The sequence below is a fragment of the Nomascus leucogenys genome, chromosome 5 (assembly GCF_006542625.1).
Source record: "Nomascus leucogenys isolate Asia chromosome 5, Asia_NLE_v1, whole genome shotgun sequence".
NCBI lineage: Eukaryota > Metazoa > Chordata > Mammalia > Primates > Hylobatidae > Nomascus > Nomascus leucogenys.
The window spans coordinates 63,772,798-63,789,071 of NC_044385.1; the positions used below are offsets into that span (position 1 = coordinate 63,772,798).

Genomic DNA, 16,274 nt, shown 5'->3' on the forward strand with positions numbered 1-16,274 from the left:
AAGCTAGTATCGGCCCCAGTGTTACAGCCAAAACTTGAGACTGCAAATGGATGCAGCCGTTGAACGCCGAGTAACTTCTGCAGAGTCAGGAAGACCCAAGGAAGCTCTGCAGAGGATGCAGGGGTACGGTCAGAACCCATGAGTGCCTTTCAGCTAACAAGTACTTTATGACACTCCCCAACACAGCAAATTTTTATGATGTGTTTAAAGATTGGGTGAATTACTCAGGTGAACAAGCTACTCTTTATCAGAGAACACCTAAAAACATGCTCAAGAGGGTTTGGGAACTATACATTTAGTCCTACGACAAACTAAGTTGGTTCTGTCTTCACCTGTTTTGGTGCGGTTGTGTAAGAGTTGGTGTTTGCTCAGGAAGAGATTTAAGCATGCTTGCTTACCCAGACTCAGAGAAGTCTCCCTGTTCTGTCCTAACTAGTGATTCCTGTGTTGTGTGCATTCGTCTTTTCCAGAGCAAACCGCCCAGAGTAGAAGATGGATTGGGGCACGCTGCAGACCATCCTGGGGGGTGTGAACAAACACTCCACCAGCATTGGAAAGATCTGGCTCACCGTCCTCTTCATTTTTCGCATTATGATCCTCGTTGTGGCTGCAAAGGAGGTGTGGGGAGATGAGCAGGCCGACTTTGTCTGCAACACCCTGCAGCCAGGCTGCAAGAATGTGTGCTACGATCACTACTTCCCCATCTCCCACATCCGGCTGTGGGCCCTGCAGCTGATCTTCGTGTCCACGCCAGCGCTCCTAGTGGCCATGCACGTGGCCTACCGGAGACATGAGAAGAAGAGGAAGTTCATCAAGGGAGAGATAAAGAGTGAATTTAAGGACATCGAGGAGATCAAAACCCAGAAGGTCCGCATCGAAGGCTCCCTGTGGTGGACCTACACGAGCAGCATCTTCTTCCGCGTCATCTTCGAAGCCGCCTTCATGTACGTCTTCTACGTCATGTACGACGGCTTCTCCATGCAGCGGCTGGTGAAGTGCAATGCCTGGCCTTGTCCCAACACTGTGGACTGCTTTGTGTCCCGGCCCACGGAGAAGACTGTCTTCACAGTGTTCATGATTGCAGTGTCTGGAATTTGCATCCTGCTGAATGTCACTGAATTGTGTTACTTGCTAATTAGATATTGTTCTGGGAAGTCAAAAAAGCCAGTTTAACGCATTGCCCAGTTGTTAGATTAAGAAATAGCATGAGAGGGTTGAGGCAACCTGTGCTCAGCTGTCAAGGCTCAGTCGCCAGCATTTCCCAACACAAAGATTCTGATCTTAAACGCAACCATTTGAAACCCCTGTAGGCCTCACGTGAAACTCCAGATGCCACAATGGAGCTCTGCTCCCCTAAAGCCTCAAAACAAAGGCCTAATTCTATGCCTGTCTTAATTTTCTTTCACTTAAGTTAGTTCCACTGAGACCCCGGGCCGTTAGGGGTTATTGGTGTAAGGTACTTTCATATTTTAAACAGAGGATATCGGCATTTGTTTCTTTCTCTGAGGACAAGAGAAAAAGGCCAGGTTCCACAGAGGACACAGAGAAGGTTTGGGTGTCCTCCTGGGGTTCTTTTTGCCAACTTTCACCACATTAAAGGTGAACATTGGTTCTTTTATTTGCTTTGGAAGTTTTAATCTCTAACAGTGGACAAAGTTACCAGTGCCTTAAACTCTGTTACACTTTTTGTAAGTGAAAACTTTATAGTATGATAGATTATTTTGATGTAAAGATGTTCTGGATACCATTATATGTTCCCCCTGTTTCAGAGGCTCAGATTGTGATATGTAAATGGTATGTCATTCGCTACTATGATTTAATTTGAAATATGGTCTTTTGGTTATAAATACTTTGCAGCGCAGCTGAGAGGCTGTCTGTTGTATTCACTGTGGTCGTAGCACCTAACATTGTAGAGTCAATCGAGTGAGACAGACTAGAAGTTCCTAGTGATGGTTTATGATAGCAAATGGCCTCATGTCAAATACTTAGATGTAATTTTGTGTAAGAAATACAAACTGGATGTACCATCAACTACTACCTGTAATGACAGGCCTGTCCAACACATCTCCCTTTTCCGTGACTGTGGTAGCCAGCATCGGAAGGAACGCTGATTTAAAGAGGTCACTTGGGAATTTTATTGACACAGTACCATTTAATGGGGAGGACAAAATGGGGCAGGGGAGGGAGAAGTTTCTGTTGTTAAGAACAGATTTGTAAAGACTGGACTCTAAATTCTGTTGATTAAAGATGAGCTTTGTCTACTTCAAAAGTTTGTTTGCTTACCCCTTCAGCCTCCAATTTTTTAAGTGAAAATATAACTAATAACGTGAAAAGAATAGAAGCTAAGGTTTAGATAAATATTGAGCAGATTTGTAGGAAGATCGAACCTGAATATTGCCATTATGCTTGACATGGTTTCCAAAAAATGGTACTCCACATACTTCAGTGATGGTACGTATTTTCCTGTTGTCAAGAATAGCATTGTAAAAGCATTTTGTAATAATAAAGAATAGCTTTAACGATATACTTATAACTAAAATAATTTTGTAATGTATCAAATACATTTAAAACATTATAATCTCTATAATAATTTAAAATCTAATATAGTTTTAATAGAACAGCAAATTTTAATTTCATCTATCACTTTTTATATAAATATATTAATGTTTTATAGTCCATAACACCAATGGGTAAATTGCCAGGGTGTCTGACCCCATTCTGCCCCAGTTACAGAAAAGCTTCTGTCACCAGAAAGATCGGTGGGGAAGGAAGGGAGGAAGATGATTTCTACCTAACCCCGTGCCCACCTCTACCAGGTTTTTGAGGCATATCGGTCTACAATGTGGTGTGCGGACTGGAAACGTACCTTGGGGAATGCTGAGTTGGCTGGACATGACCCATTTATCTCCTGGATGAATCCCAGAAGTGGACCTTCAAAATGTCACTCATAGCATGACCTTGGCTCACTGCAACCTCTGCCTCCCAGGCTCAAGCGATCCTCCCACCTCAGCGTCCCAAGTAGCTGGGACCACTGGAGTGTGCCACCACGCTCCACTAATTTTTTCATTTTTTGTAGAAACAAGGTCCCACTATATTGCCCAGTCTGGTCTCGAACTCCTGGGCTCAAGGGATCCCCCTGCCTCAGCCTCCTAAAGTGCAAGGATTACAGGCATGGGCCACTGCACCTGGCCTGAAACTGCTTTTTATTCCTCAGTGCCCACTTCCATGGGAAATAAGCCCGCCAGGTCAGCCTGTCCCCATGGGAGTGACTGCCTGCTACCCCCACAGGCTTGTCTGGCCCTCACGAGCCTCTCCCAGAGACACCACCCACAGTTCTCTTCTTAAATGATACAAGATTTCCATCCAAGGATTTCAGAGCATTTCACACATCAATAATTAGAAGTATTTTCATAGAGGACCATACACTTTTAAAATGGATTTCAAAGAACAAAAACCAATCAACTATCACCCAGGTAATAGAAAATGGGAAATGGTTTCTACCTGACTTCCAAAATGCTCTGCATTTTTAAGCTGGGTGCAGAGGCTTACACCTATAATCCCAACACTTCGGGAGGCTGAGACAAGAGGATCACTTGAGCCCAGGAGTTCAAAACCAGTCTGGGCAATATAGGGAGACATTGTTTCTACAAAAAATAAAAATGTTAGCCAGGCAGGCGTGGTGACATGCGCCTGTAGTCTCAGCTACTCAGGAGGCTGAGGTGGGAAGATTGTTTGAACCTGGGAGGTCCATGCTGCAGTGAGCTATGATTGTGCCACTGCACTCCAGCCTAGGCGACAACAAGATCTGTCTCAAACAACAACAGCATCAAAAAACACAGAACTTTTAAAACAAGTACATTCACTTCTACAAGCTATGTAGATTATTACTCTCAAGCTATTAAAAAACTGAGCCAAAATAATTATGGGCTACTCTCGACCACTTGTAGGAATGGATAGAGAGGTCTGGTCACATGCCTGGATATTAGAGCTTGAGCTCTGAAGATGATAATCCAGACTATATCTCAAAGCATCAGTCTGCACTTTGTATGGAGCAAGAAAAAGCCTTGTGGAAGCGGCCTCCCACCCAGCCGAGCCCTCGGCGTGGACAAGCTCTGCTTTTTATGAGCAGTGGGTGCAGCCTCCCGGCTCCCTCCTCCTGTCAAAAGACAGTCACAGCTGGGGTAAGCAGGTCGGGCCCACTTGGGAGGCCCCAAGGAATATGCTGCAGGGGTCGGGCCTGAGCCACCCCCTCGGGTTGGTCTCTGACAACTAGAGAGCAGCTGAGAGGTGGGTAAAAGCTCACTCACTTACCCTGACCTCAGTGTCCTCATCTTAAAATGGGCTTCCTGAATCTTTCCCAAGCTTAGTGGCAATGAAATAAGATAATGTATGCAAACGTTCTCCACATAGTAAAGCACTAAGTAACATATGACTGTCATCTGTTTTCCACTAGACAGATCCCAACCTGGAAGAGTGACGGATGGTATTTCAGATACAAGTGACTCAAGCAAAACTTGATAAACTAGGGGCTGGAAAAAAATGCACATTTACACAAAGCCTGGAGTAACTGCAGCACAGGCAGGTGAGTCTAGCCACATATGCCGGGAGAGGAATGGCTGGGGGCAAATATAGCAGCACAAAAGGATAAGGTGGTGACAGCTATGCGACTCTGCAATTAAAGGTCAACAGAGTAACAAAGAAGGCCATTGACTCATCTGGTCAGGGTCTCTACACTTCCCATACATCTCACCAAATGCTTTTCCCATATTACCTCATTTGCACCTCACAGCAGTGCTCTGAAGTCCTAGGCTGTCAGAGAGTGTTATTCCTGCTGAGGGCAACAGGAAGGCGCTGCTCAGAAGGGTAACAGATCCTGCTCAGAGGCCAACAGCAGCTGGTCCTACCACACGGAGGATGTGGACTGCACTTCTAGAATTCTCTAGTGCATTTGATTCCTGAAGCCAATAACAAGCACAGTAGGAACACCCCAACTGCCCCAGTGTTCACAGGGTCCGGGGCAACCCCAACTTGGTGAGACACTGTTCCATTTCTGCACATGGCTAATGATTCATTTTCCCAGGCAATATTTACTGACTGCTACCAACTGTTAGGGGCTGGGGCCGTAGCTGTGAACAAAACAAAACATCAGGCTTCACATTGAAGGAGGCCTACTCTCAACAGATCCCTGTAGGTGGTACCTGCTGCAGGTAATTTAAATGGAGGAAAATAAGACGTCATGAGGGAAACGGGAAATTGCAATGTAACTAACGTAGGGTGGTCAGGGAGGGCCTCTGCTAAGAGATCTGGAAGATACAGGGCAGCAAACCACACAAGTCTCTATGGGAAGCATCCCAGTGAGAGGGAAAGGCCAGGATGCCAAAGAGTCAGGGCGAGAAAGGGGGAGAGGGGGCCAAGGAGGATGTGGCTGGGACAGATGGCGCAGGCCACGCGGGCCGCTCTGAGGAGTCATGGTTTTAAGATGGAATTCTAGCATCTGCCCTCCAGCATTTGTTCTGCCCTCTGGTGGACCCAAAGTCAGTCTATTTTCCACTTGAGAAAGCTTCGAATAGCTAAGAACAACAGGTCCAGGTTCAGACTTTATCCTCCTGCTCCACAGCCCCACATTCCTTCACACATTCAGCATTAAGCAACTACTGCATACCGCCCTATTAGATATAGGCTGCCTTCAACTTCCCTAAGAAAACGCACGCTCTAACAGTCAAGCAGCAATAACTGTGCTGGGAGACTCCTCCTCAAGGCAGGAACAATATTCCAGTCCACAGTGTCCTCCTAGAAGTCAGATGGCCCCCTGTCCTCAGTGCAGCCCCTGACATGGCTGAGCCATGGAACCACTGTTCTGGACACCACGTTATTGCTCAAGTGACTTAGCTTTTTAACAGCCCTATCACTTTTGCTCATTTCAAAATGAAAAGGCAACCAATGTGATTTTTGTAATTATAGAATATATAAATACATTTTCACTTAAATAATACAGGAGTATACGAAGTCAAAAGTGAAAGTCTCATTTCACTCCCCTGCTTGGAAGTTTCAGTATTAACATCTGGATTACATCCTTCCAATCTTCCCCTGTGCAATTGAATATACTAATACTTATAGACACACAACACATACATGACCATGTTGGTTTGCATTTCTTACATCATTTTTTCTATGATTGTTTCCCATTTAGTAATATGTCTTAGAAATCCTTCTAGGTCTGGCCGGGTGTGGTGGCTCATGCCTGTAATCCCAGCATTTTGAGAGGCCGAGGCAGGTGGATCACTTGAGGTTAGGGGTTCGAGACCAGCCTGGCCAACATGGTGAAACCCCATCTCTACTAAAAAAAAATACAAAAGTTAGCTGGGCATGGTGGCGCATGCCTGTGGTCCCAGCTACTTGGGAGACTGAGGCAGGAGAATCTCTTGAATCCAGGAGGTGGAGGTTGCAGTGAGCCAAGACTGCACCATTGCACTCCAGCCTGAGCAACAGAGGGAGACTCCATCTCAAAAAAACAAAACAAACAAGAAAACCCACAAACAAAAACAAAAAGGAAATCCTTTCATGTCAGCATGTATAGGAATTTGTTCTTTTAACAATGTACAATGTCCCATCGAATGTTACTGAACCATCTCCCTGTTAAGAGACAGTAGCATTGTCTCCCATTTTTCACAAAGCCTACCCTTCCCCCCATTTTTCTTTCTATTTTTTTTTTGAGACGGAGTCTCACTCTGTGGCCCAGGTGCCGCCCCCCTCCATTCTTCTAACCTAAATTCAGGGCTTTGCATTTTCCCTGTTACATTTCATCTTGCTGGTTTGGGCTCATCCTTCTGGTCCATCCAGATCTTTTTGAACCCTGTCTTCAGTTTATTAGCAATTCGTTCCAACTTTATGTCATCTGTCAGTTTAATGAGCGTGCTTGCTCTATGGTCACTTAAGCCAATAAAAATATTGAATAAGGAATGCCACCAACAATTTCCTGCTAGCTTAACATCAGTTCACTTACCAACATGATTCAAGTTTGGAGTTTTATTGATAAATGTACTTAGCCACATCTCATTCACAAGTTTCCATCTCACAGTAGGGATATTATGGAAGGTTGTCAAGTGTTTTTGCAAAAATACCTAAGGGTATCCATTATTTGATTAGCCATTTCAAAAACACATTTACAGAGATCTTCATTTGGGCAGAGCATGATTCCAGGCCTCTGAAGAACCAAAGATGATTTTGAAAGGAGGTCACAGTGCAGACAGCAGGTGTGTATATAAGGTGGTTACTTTACAAAACAGGGCATGGCAAGCTGGACATGACAGACACAGCAAAGTCTCTGAACAGAGTTCGGGCCATGACATTGTTTCTTTTGGGGGTCTTCAGGAACAATTTCATGAAAGCTAAATCATGAAAGATAACAGGCTTTTGCAAGGAAAAAAAAAAACGAGACTAGTGATTACTTTGGCGTTTTCAGTTTCTTTGAGAAGCGAAATAATTTATCAAGGACTCTTTTTGCCACTTGATGTTCTAATTGGTTGATAGGTCTCTCAGAAGCCCTTTGTGCAAACTAGAACCTGCAGGGATGTGCAAAGCCTCTCTCTGCTGCCATCTGCTGTCTTACAAGCGGTAACTGCAAGAGGTTGAATCCTCCAATGCCCTGGGGATTCCCATTGCAGGGCAGGGGCACCAGCCTGTGTTAATAACCACCCGAGCAGCCACATGTACCCTTCCACAAAAGTGTCACTGTTTCCATTGCTCTGAGTTTGTATTCCCAATTTGTGGTCTTTGTTAGGGCACTCATAAAAAATTAAAAACAAAAATTCACACAAACGTACACTACTTTCATTCATAAACAACATAATAACCAAACTGAGAACAATATGAGCAAACATCTATAATCTCGTGGTTGTAGTTAGTAGCTTTTTACAGGTCTTTATTTAGGTTTTTCTCAGGTTTCTCTAACTATTCTGTCCCTTGGATTTTGAATTTTACTCTCCAGGACTCTAAATGCTATGACGTCGGATTATTTCTTGACACTCATCCACGAGGAGAAAATCTCTTACTTAGAAAAATGTTTAAATCAACATCTAATATAAACATGGAAGCTCTCTAAAGATTCAGCATCATTTTATTTTACTTCTTTTATATTCTTACGAAGGGAAATCACCTAACATATTTCACTCAAAATTTTCAGGATTTTTACTAATTGTGACATCTACTTTTCAAAAATAAGAAGTAGGTTTGGGAAATTTTGAATCACAATAAATCAGGAAAGCATGATTTTTTTTCGCATTTGCCCTGCCTTTTCCAAAGGAGAGAGATCTCAATGTGAACAGATATTTGTACATCCATGTTCATTGCAGCTCTATTCACAACAGCCAAGAGGTGGAAGGAGCCCAAGTGCCCACCAGTGAATGGATAGAGAAGCAAAATGTAGTCTATCCATGCAATGGAATGTTATTCAGCCTTAAAAAGGAAGGAATTTCTGACACATGCTACAACATGGATGAAACTTGAGGACATCATGCTAAGTTAAATAAGCCAGACACAAAAGGACAAATATGTGTAATTCCACTTACTCACAGCAGTCCAATTCATAGAGGCAGAGAATGCAGTGGTTGCCAGGGGCTGGGAGGAGAGGAGACTGGGAGTTGTTTAACGAGTACAGCGCTTCTATTTGGGAAGTTGGCAACGTTCTGGAGACGCGTGGTGGTAATGGTCGCACAGCAGTGTGAATGTACTTAATGCCACTGAACTTACACCTAAAAATAGTTAAGATGGTAAATTTTATGTTATATATGTGTGCAAATGTGCATTTACTACAATTTTTAATGAAAAAAAGTGAAAAAAGATCTTCTTTTAACACAAGAGACAATGGGTGGGCTGTATTGAAAGACACTGATTGCGATCAAGCATGTTAAGATGTGTTCTGAACTCAGACACACATCAAACCCTGTTAATGTCTCTATCCTATTTTATTAGCACTATAATGCACTGAAATAAACTCCTAAGCCCATGCACATTAACCATAAACATTAAACTAAGAGGACAGGTCTGAGCACACAGCTGGGCCTTGCCCTTCCTTGTGAAAAACAATCACATTCAAGTCTGGTCAAGTTATTTAGGGAAGAAGGACCAGAAAATTATTCTGCCTCAAATTCAAATGGCGTGCTAGAACTGCCCTTTCCTAATCTCAAAAAAATTTATAGTACTCTCTGTAGCTCATACTAGGTAGAATATTATGCATTAAAATTATTCTCCAGAAAAATTAGCTGGGTGTGGTGGAACCCACCTGTAGTCCTAGCTACTCAGGAGGCTGAGATGGGAGGATCACCTGAGCCGGGGGAGGTTAAGGCTGCAGTGACTGGACTCCAGTGTGGGAGACAGAGTGAGACTCTGTCTCAAGAAAAGAAAAGTATTCTCAGGAATGGTGATAAAAGGAAGAGGCACCCATGTCAAGCTTTGAAAACCTCATATTTCTCTAAATCTAAATCTCTGTGTGGTTAAGCACCTTGGCAACTTACTTCCCAAAGCTGATATGAATTATAATTCATTTAGTAATCTAGTCTAGCAGTTTTCAAATACGGATTCCAAACAGAAGCAGAAGTTTTAATAATACTCATCATCTATATCCAGAAGCACATAAGAACTTGGAAGAATTTGTTCTCCCCAGCCAGCAAACTTCTAGTTGTATAAATGGTAGGAAAAATTCAAAGTCACAAAGAGAGAATATTTTCATAGGATTTTCATCCTCCAGAGCCTTTGACAACCTTTGGGTTCCCAAAAACATACTCCAATGCTCTAGGAAGCAGCAAGCAAAATCAGTCCTTATGGGAAACAGGAAATCAGTCCTTATGGGAAACACTTTGTTGCTATTATTGTTTTAATGATTTCTTCTTGGCTTACTCTGTTCATTCTGAATGGGAAAATAGCTATGTTTATGGGCCTGGGAGAGTGAAGATGTGGTCACAAAGGAGAAAGAAAGGCTAGAAATTACAAATGTACAGCACTTTGACTCTATGTGTTAGTTATGTGTGTTCAGAATTTTGTAAAATGACTTAATTTTGTTCATCCAGAGAATAGCACAGGAAAGGCCAGAGGTTTATGAGAAAACTCAGGTGAATTCAAGGATGGCCTAACTGAAAGAGCACCACATAATTCCAGACTCACAAACTCAGTCCAGCGAGGCTCCAGGGGAGTTATAAAGTCCTCTGGAACTCGGTTCTTGGCTCTCAGACCTTGCAGGAGAGGACAGCAAAGGAAGGTAAGATAGCTCACATTGACGAGAGTGAGCGAAGGGCGCACTCTTGAAGGGGAGAGAAGTCTCACTTAGTGAGGGTGGAGCAAGGAAGGCCCCTAAGCAGAAAGAGAGAGGACAGAGTTTGCTTGCTGGACAATGGGAAGCCCTGGAGTGTTTCGCAGCTGGAAATCCACACAGTCAGAGCTGCGCTCCAGGAACATAACCCTGAGGCAGTACAGTAGCATGTGGCCAAATAAATTTGGTGGCAGAAATGGAAAAATACATATTAAATATCTTAACAATAATCATGGGCTTTGTAGCTGCCAATGTCCCCAGGATCCCCTGCCACCAGCCATGGTCAATTCTGCCATGTTTTATGACATTGCTGAGCCCTTAAGCCACATCTCTTTTGAGCTAGTTGCAGACAAAGTTCCAAAGATAGCAGGAAGCATTCATGCTGTGAGGTCTGGAGAGAACGGATTTGGCTATAAGGGCTCCTGCTTTCACAGAATTATTCCAGGGCTTATGGGCCAGGGTGGTGACTTCACACGCCATCATGACACTGGTGGCAAGTCCATCTATGGGCAGAAATTTGATGATGAGAACTTCATCCTGAAGCATTCAGGTCCTGGCATCTTGTGCATGGCAAATGCTGGACCCGACACAAATGGTTCCCAGGTTTTCATCTGCACTGCCAAAACTGAGTGGTGGGCCAGCAGTCTTTGCAAGGTGCAAGGAGGCATGAATATCATGGAAGCCATGGAGCGCTTTGGGTCCAGGAAGAGCAAGACCAGCAAGATCTCCATTGCCAAATGTGGACAACTCCAATAAATTTGACTTGTGTTTCTCTTAATCACCAGAGCATTCCTTCTGTAGCTCAGGAGAGCACACTTCCACCCATTTGTTCATAATATCCTATAATTTTCATGCTCTTGCTGAAGTTTTTGGAGCTTCATTTTTTTATTCTCCTTCACTTCTAGCCAGATTGAAGAGTTAAGTTTATGATTATGAAATAAAAACTAAATAACAAAAAAATCATGACTTGTCAATAGATAAGTTATAAAGGGTGAGAGAGAGAGAGGAAAGACTCCTAGGTGACTACATTTTTATATCTGTGCAGTGGGAAATAAAAACAAGTAAGTCCCCAGACCGGGCACCATGGCTCATGCCTGTAATCTCAGTACTTTGGGAGGCTGAGGTGGGAGAATCACTCGAGCCTAGGAATTTGAGACCAGCCTGGGCAATATAGCGAAACTCCAGCTCTACAAAAATGGGTCCAGAAATCAGTCAGACATGATGTCTCATGCCTGTAGTCCCAGCTACTCAGGAGGCTGAGGTGGGAGGATCACCTGAGCCCAGGGAGATTGAGATTGAGGATGCAGTGAGCCATGATTGCGCCACTGCACTCCAGCCTGGGTGGCAGAGTGAAACCCTCTAAAAAAAAAAAAAAAAAAAGCCCCAGGGCAACGCATCTGTGTCATGAGGGGAGAGGATAGGCTGATTTAAAACTTGTTGAGTAGGAGGCAAGAAGCGCTTGCAAGGTGGGAAAATGAAGCAGGCTAGAAAGGCTTGTCTAAAACTCATGCCAAACACAGGCTAGAAATATTCGTGTGGGCTATGTCCTTGCATCCCTGATGGCTGAGGTCACCAGAGGAGGCAAAGTACTCCAGGGAAGGAGCAGGGGGACAGCCGGCATGGAAGACCTTCCAGGGTGCCAGGGCCGAGGAGTAGGGAGGGCCTCGAAGGCGCAGAGGAGGATTCGCCCATGAGGTGTCAGGGGATGGTCACAGATGTAGACCTGGGCAGAACTGCATGCCTGCGTGCCAGTGGAAGATGCAGCGAGCACTGGCAGGGAGCAGGGACGATCCAGGCGAGGGAGGTCTCGGATAAGGGGGCCTCATTAAGCCAGCTACAGTGGACGACAGCGGCTCCATCCTGCAGGGAAGCTCGCAGGGAGGCCTTATGTGCTAGGGTGCTCACTCATGTGCCCATCCTAGCTGAGGCGCAGGGCGCGGCCGTGTCGTCAGGCCCGGCCTGGCAGGGCCGACCAGGCTCAAAGGCGCAGCCCCACGGAAGGGCAGGCGCTGCTGGGCAGCGTGGCCTGGGCACGGTCACGGGGCCTTGGGGTGTTTCGGACAGAGCTCAGCAGCTGCTGCCGCACAAGGGATGAAATCAAAAGTTCTGCTGAGGAGGAGGCACAGCCGCCCTGTTAGGACCTGGGACCACCAGGGAGGTGCCGTAGAATCCGGGCGCGAGTGAGGGAGGCGGCGCGGTGGCCGCGGGGCGAAAAGAAACGGGGCGCACCAGAAGAGAGGGAGGACTGGGGAGGCGCGGCGCGCGGGCGGCAGGCGGCGGTCCGTCCTCACCGCCCGGCTGTGCTCGGGGCCAGGGTCCCGTCTGCGCCCCTGCGGGAGGCGGCGCGGCGCCCACTGTTCTCTGGGCCCAGCCAGGGCTCTCGCTCTCCCACGGCTCTTCCCGCCAGGGACTTTGCCGCCGGCACCGCCCTTCACGGCTCCACGATGTGTCCCTGCTTCCGGCACGTGCCCGCGCGAGGGGGCCACATTGGGGCGTGTCTCCAAAGAGGGGGTCTCCGAGGGGAGGGCGGCAACCAGGTGGCAAGAAAGACGGAGGCTCCCCAGACCTCCCGTCTCAGCCAGGCTTCCCCATGGGGCGCGTGCCCGCCCGCTCAGCGTCTTTCCTGAGCCCTGAGCAGCAGTTTCTCAAAGGACTGGAAACATGACAAGACCTTCCCAGATCCCTCTCAGGTGCTTGAACCAGACAAAAGCCAGGTAACTGAACAATGGTCCGGCCTTGTGGCCTGAAAACAGCTGCTCTGAGAGCAGTAGCTGTCTACCCCAGAGCGCATGCAGCGTGGAGTGATTGTTTTGGGCCAGGGTCTCTCGCTCAGTCTCCGTCAGAGTTCAGATCGCTTGACGACATCTTCAGTTTTTACTTTGCCACCAAAAGAATGGTGGTTGTTGTACCTACACACAGCTCTGTGTGGCCAAACACCATATTATTCACTGTCACATTAGGCCTGGACCTACTTCGTGCAACCTCAGCTTATCCAGTAGACAGGGCCAGCGGAGAGGGACCTGGGGGCCAGGATGAAGGCAGGCCTTTGCAACAACACACGATGCTTCTCGGGGTCCTTCCTGAAGACAGTGATGACCCCAGCAGCTGGAAAACGGGAAGCTCCTCTTCTCAGCTTCATTTGTTCCGTGAGTGAGGCCCTCGGACTGGGGCGGATGGGGCTGGCTTTTCCTGAACATCCAAGGAGCAAACTAGGTGAGGCAGTTTCGAACCAGCATTCCCTTTCCAGAATGTCACCTGTGTGGGCCCTCTCTCCTCCTCCTCCTCCAGACACTCTCCTCTTCCGTGGCTAGGAAGCCTCCCTGTGTACCAGGTCTCAGGTAGGCTGAAGCAATTCACAGTCTCTTGAGCTGACTTCACGTGGGAGAAACTATTCACAGCAGAATGAGAGTCACTTGAACAGTAGCTTACTTCAGTTTCTTTCACAACGATTAGGATTCTTAAGATAAAAGATCCCAAAACACGTTTTGTCTTTAAAACAAACAAACACCATAGAAAACCCTTGTGCCTATTTCTGCAGACGAGAGCCCCACCTCCAGAGGATGGGAGGCAGCCCCAGAGAACTCGCTAACAAGTGTTGATTTTGGCTCTGAGCCCTTTTTCAAATTGATAGTGTGATGTAATCAGAGGGTGTGTTTAAAGTCTGGAGCGGATAAAAGGAGACATAGATATCCTGGCACATTATCATTAACTGTTGCTGCCCAGATTGGAAAGTGGAAAGATAGACCCCTTCAGGAAGACTGTACAGCTCATTGGCAAGCAGTGATTCAAGAAACGTATCATAGCCATCCATCATAATATCTAAGATCTGTAAGCTGTTTTATAGCTTTCACCTGATACCTGCACCTCTATAGTTAATTCTGACAGCCACCCTTGGAGTTTGAAGGTGTTCTTTCAGGTTCACAGATAAAGAAACTGAGTTCAAAGAGATTAACTGACTTCCCCCAAGGTAATAAACCTAGATTAATAACCAACATTTGCATAAGTTTTTAAGTATTCAGATGAATTTTAGAAGATCCCAAGAAGAGAAAGCATTTGGTGGAGTCACTGGCATATGGTAGGCTTCTGTAGATTTCGTTGTCCTTTGGCTTTGCAAATGTTTTCATCTGCCGAACACCATTAAAACAGAGGGCCCCTACCCAGGGCGAACAAAGTACACTTCAGAGGACCAGACAGCTTGTTCACAGTCAGAGAGCTAACAGAGAGCCAATCGGGTCAGGATTTGAAAGACCTTAGCTTTGTGTGACCTTCAATTTTATCATTCAGTTTGAATATGTGCCCCAGAAAACCTTTATGTAATTCCCTAATATTTCAATAACTAGCATGCAACATACGAGAAGCACATTTTCTGTTTTTAGAATGGTGTCTGGCTGATGACTTTCACAACAGCTCACATGAGAGGGAAGTGTTTTAGCACTCAGACTGAAGAAGAATCCAAAAATCCCACCATTGCAGGGTCAACAGTGCAGGTGTTTGAATTCTGAAAGATGTAAGCCAAGGCAAATAGAAGGAAATGATCTTCCACTAATCCCTGCATTTACTTCCTCCTCTCTGGAGGGGACGGCCACGCACACAGAGCCCTGTGCTCTGAGTTCTCATGAAAGGGACACAGCTGGGCTCACTCAGCGTCACCTCGCCCCTGGGGTGTGTCCTGGTTTCAGATCTCGGGCTGGAGTGATTCACGTGTGGCAGGGAGGCCGTCATTAATGAAAATGCGAGGGTGTCGCAGGAGTGTTGATGACTCAGCAGGCCTTTCTACTTCTCTGAGTCAGTGCCCATTGCACCCAAGCCTGGGGCAGAACAGGTTTTCTTAAAAGAGCATGGGGGCCTCATCTTCAACAACCAATTAGGAAGCAGAAAAGCCGTCAGTGAGGAACGAATAATGACATGTTGGAGCTAAGATGATGGTGCTCAAGCCCGAGAGGCCCAGCCACCTTCCAGATGCCAGGCCCGCATAGACAAGGTGCGTCTCTCCAGCTGAGGCCAGGGGGCAGCGGGGGCACCAAGTACAGGGGTGGACCAGACTGCCGGGGCCAGGCCACATGGAGCTTGAAGCCAGAAACAGCCCAGGCCATGAGGCCACGAGGAATTCCCTGGAGTAGGAGGAAAGCATGCCACCGTGCAGGTGCGAGGGTGGGGGATGGCGCTCCATTCCACCTTCGCCCAAGCAGTCAGAGAGTGAAATCCAGGAGTCATCAAACCTAAGTTTTGGAAAGAGGTGTCCTGTTCCCTTCCCATTCCACTTAAGCAAACAACACCTCCCAAGAACTTTCCAAGCCCCTCTTAATAGCTGGAGCACAAAAGCAAATATGGCAATTTTTACTGCTGGCAAAAGTGTACATTCAGATAAAAAAGAGACAGAAAAACAACCATCGTGCAATGTAAGGTGTGCCCCGGGGTGGGGCGGGGGGAGGTGTCCCACCCCTGCTTTCATATTTCTATGAGGATGCCCTGGCCGAATTCCACCTCAGTGTGCCCTCTCTTTCTCTCTCTCTCTCACTCCATCATTTCCTCCTCTCTAGAGGAGGAGAGACATAACTCTTCCATGAGTCTGGGGGATGGAATTGGCCCTTTGAGGCCCGATGCCCTCGGCCCTCCTCTCCAGTGTGGCACTGCCTGAAGGCCTGGGGGTGGTGGGGTGTCCTGGTTCACCCTTGGCTGCAGCCGAAGCTGCAGGTTATGCAGCTTGGGGCAGGTTATGCCACCAAGAAAGAGGCTAACAGCTGTGAGCAGGTAGTTCATTCTATCTAGTTTAGAAAGGGGTATCAAGTCACTTTATCCTGGCTTTTGAAGCTGACATTTTTATTTTTATCTGTCTGTCCTATTTCTTGTTTCATTCTGAACTGTGGAGGGGAGCTCAGGGGGTGCCCCCAACCAAACCCCAACATAAACTCCATGAACACACAGGACATCTCGGTGCCCATCAGTGCCAGGTGTCTGTTGAATCTGCATC

At 46.4% G+C, this 16,274-nt stretch overlaps 1 protein-coding gene and 1 pseudogene across 1 annotated transcript; both read left to right on the forward strand.

The window, feature by feature from the left end:
• The first annotated feature begins 492 nt into the window (after window positions 1-492).
• Window positions 493-2,381, forward strand: LOC115835174 (gap junction beta-2 protein). The gene has a single exon (XM_030813276.1). The coding sequence runs from the start codon at window positions 493-495 to the stop codon at window positions 1,171-1,173; it is 681 nt and encodes a 226-aa protein (XP_030669136.1). The 3' UTR covers window positions 1,174-2,381.
• Window positions 2,382-10,582: 8,201 nt separating this feature from the next.
• LOC115835055 lies at window positions 10,583-11,059 on the forward strand (annotated as a pseudogene).
• The last annotated feature ends 5,215 nt before the right edge of the window (window positions 11,060-16,274 follow it).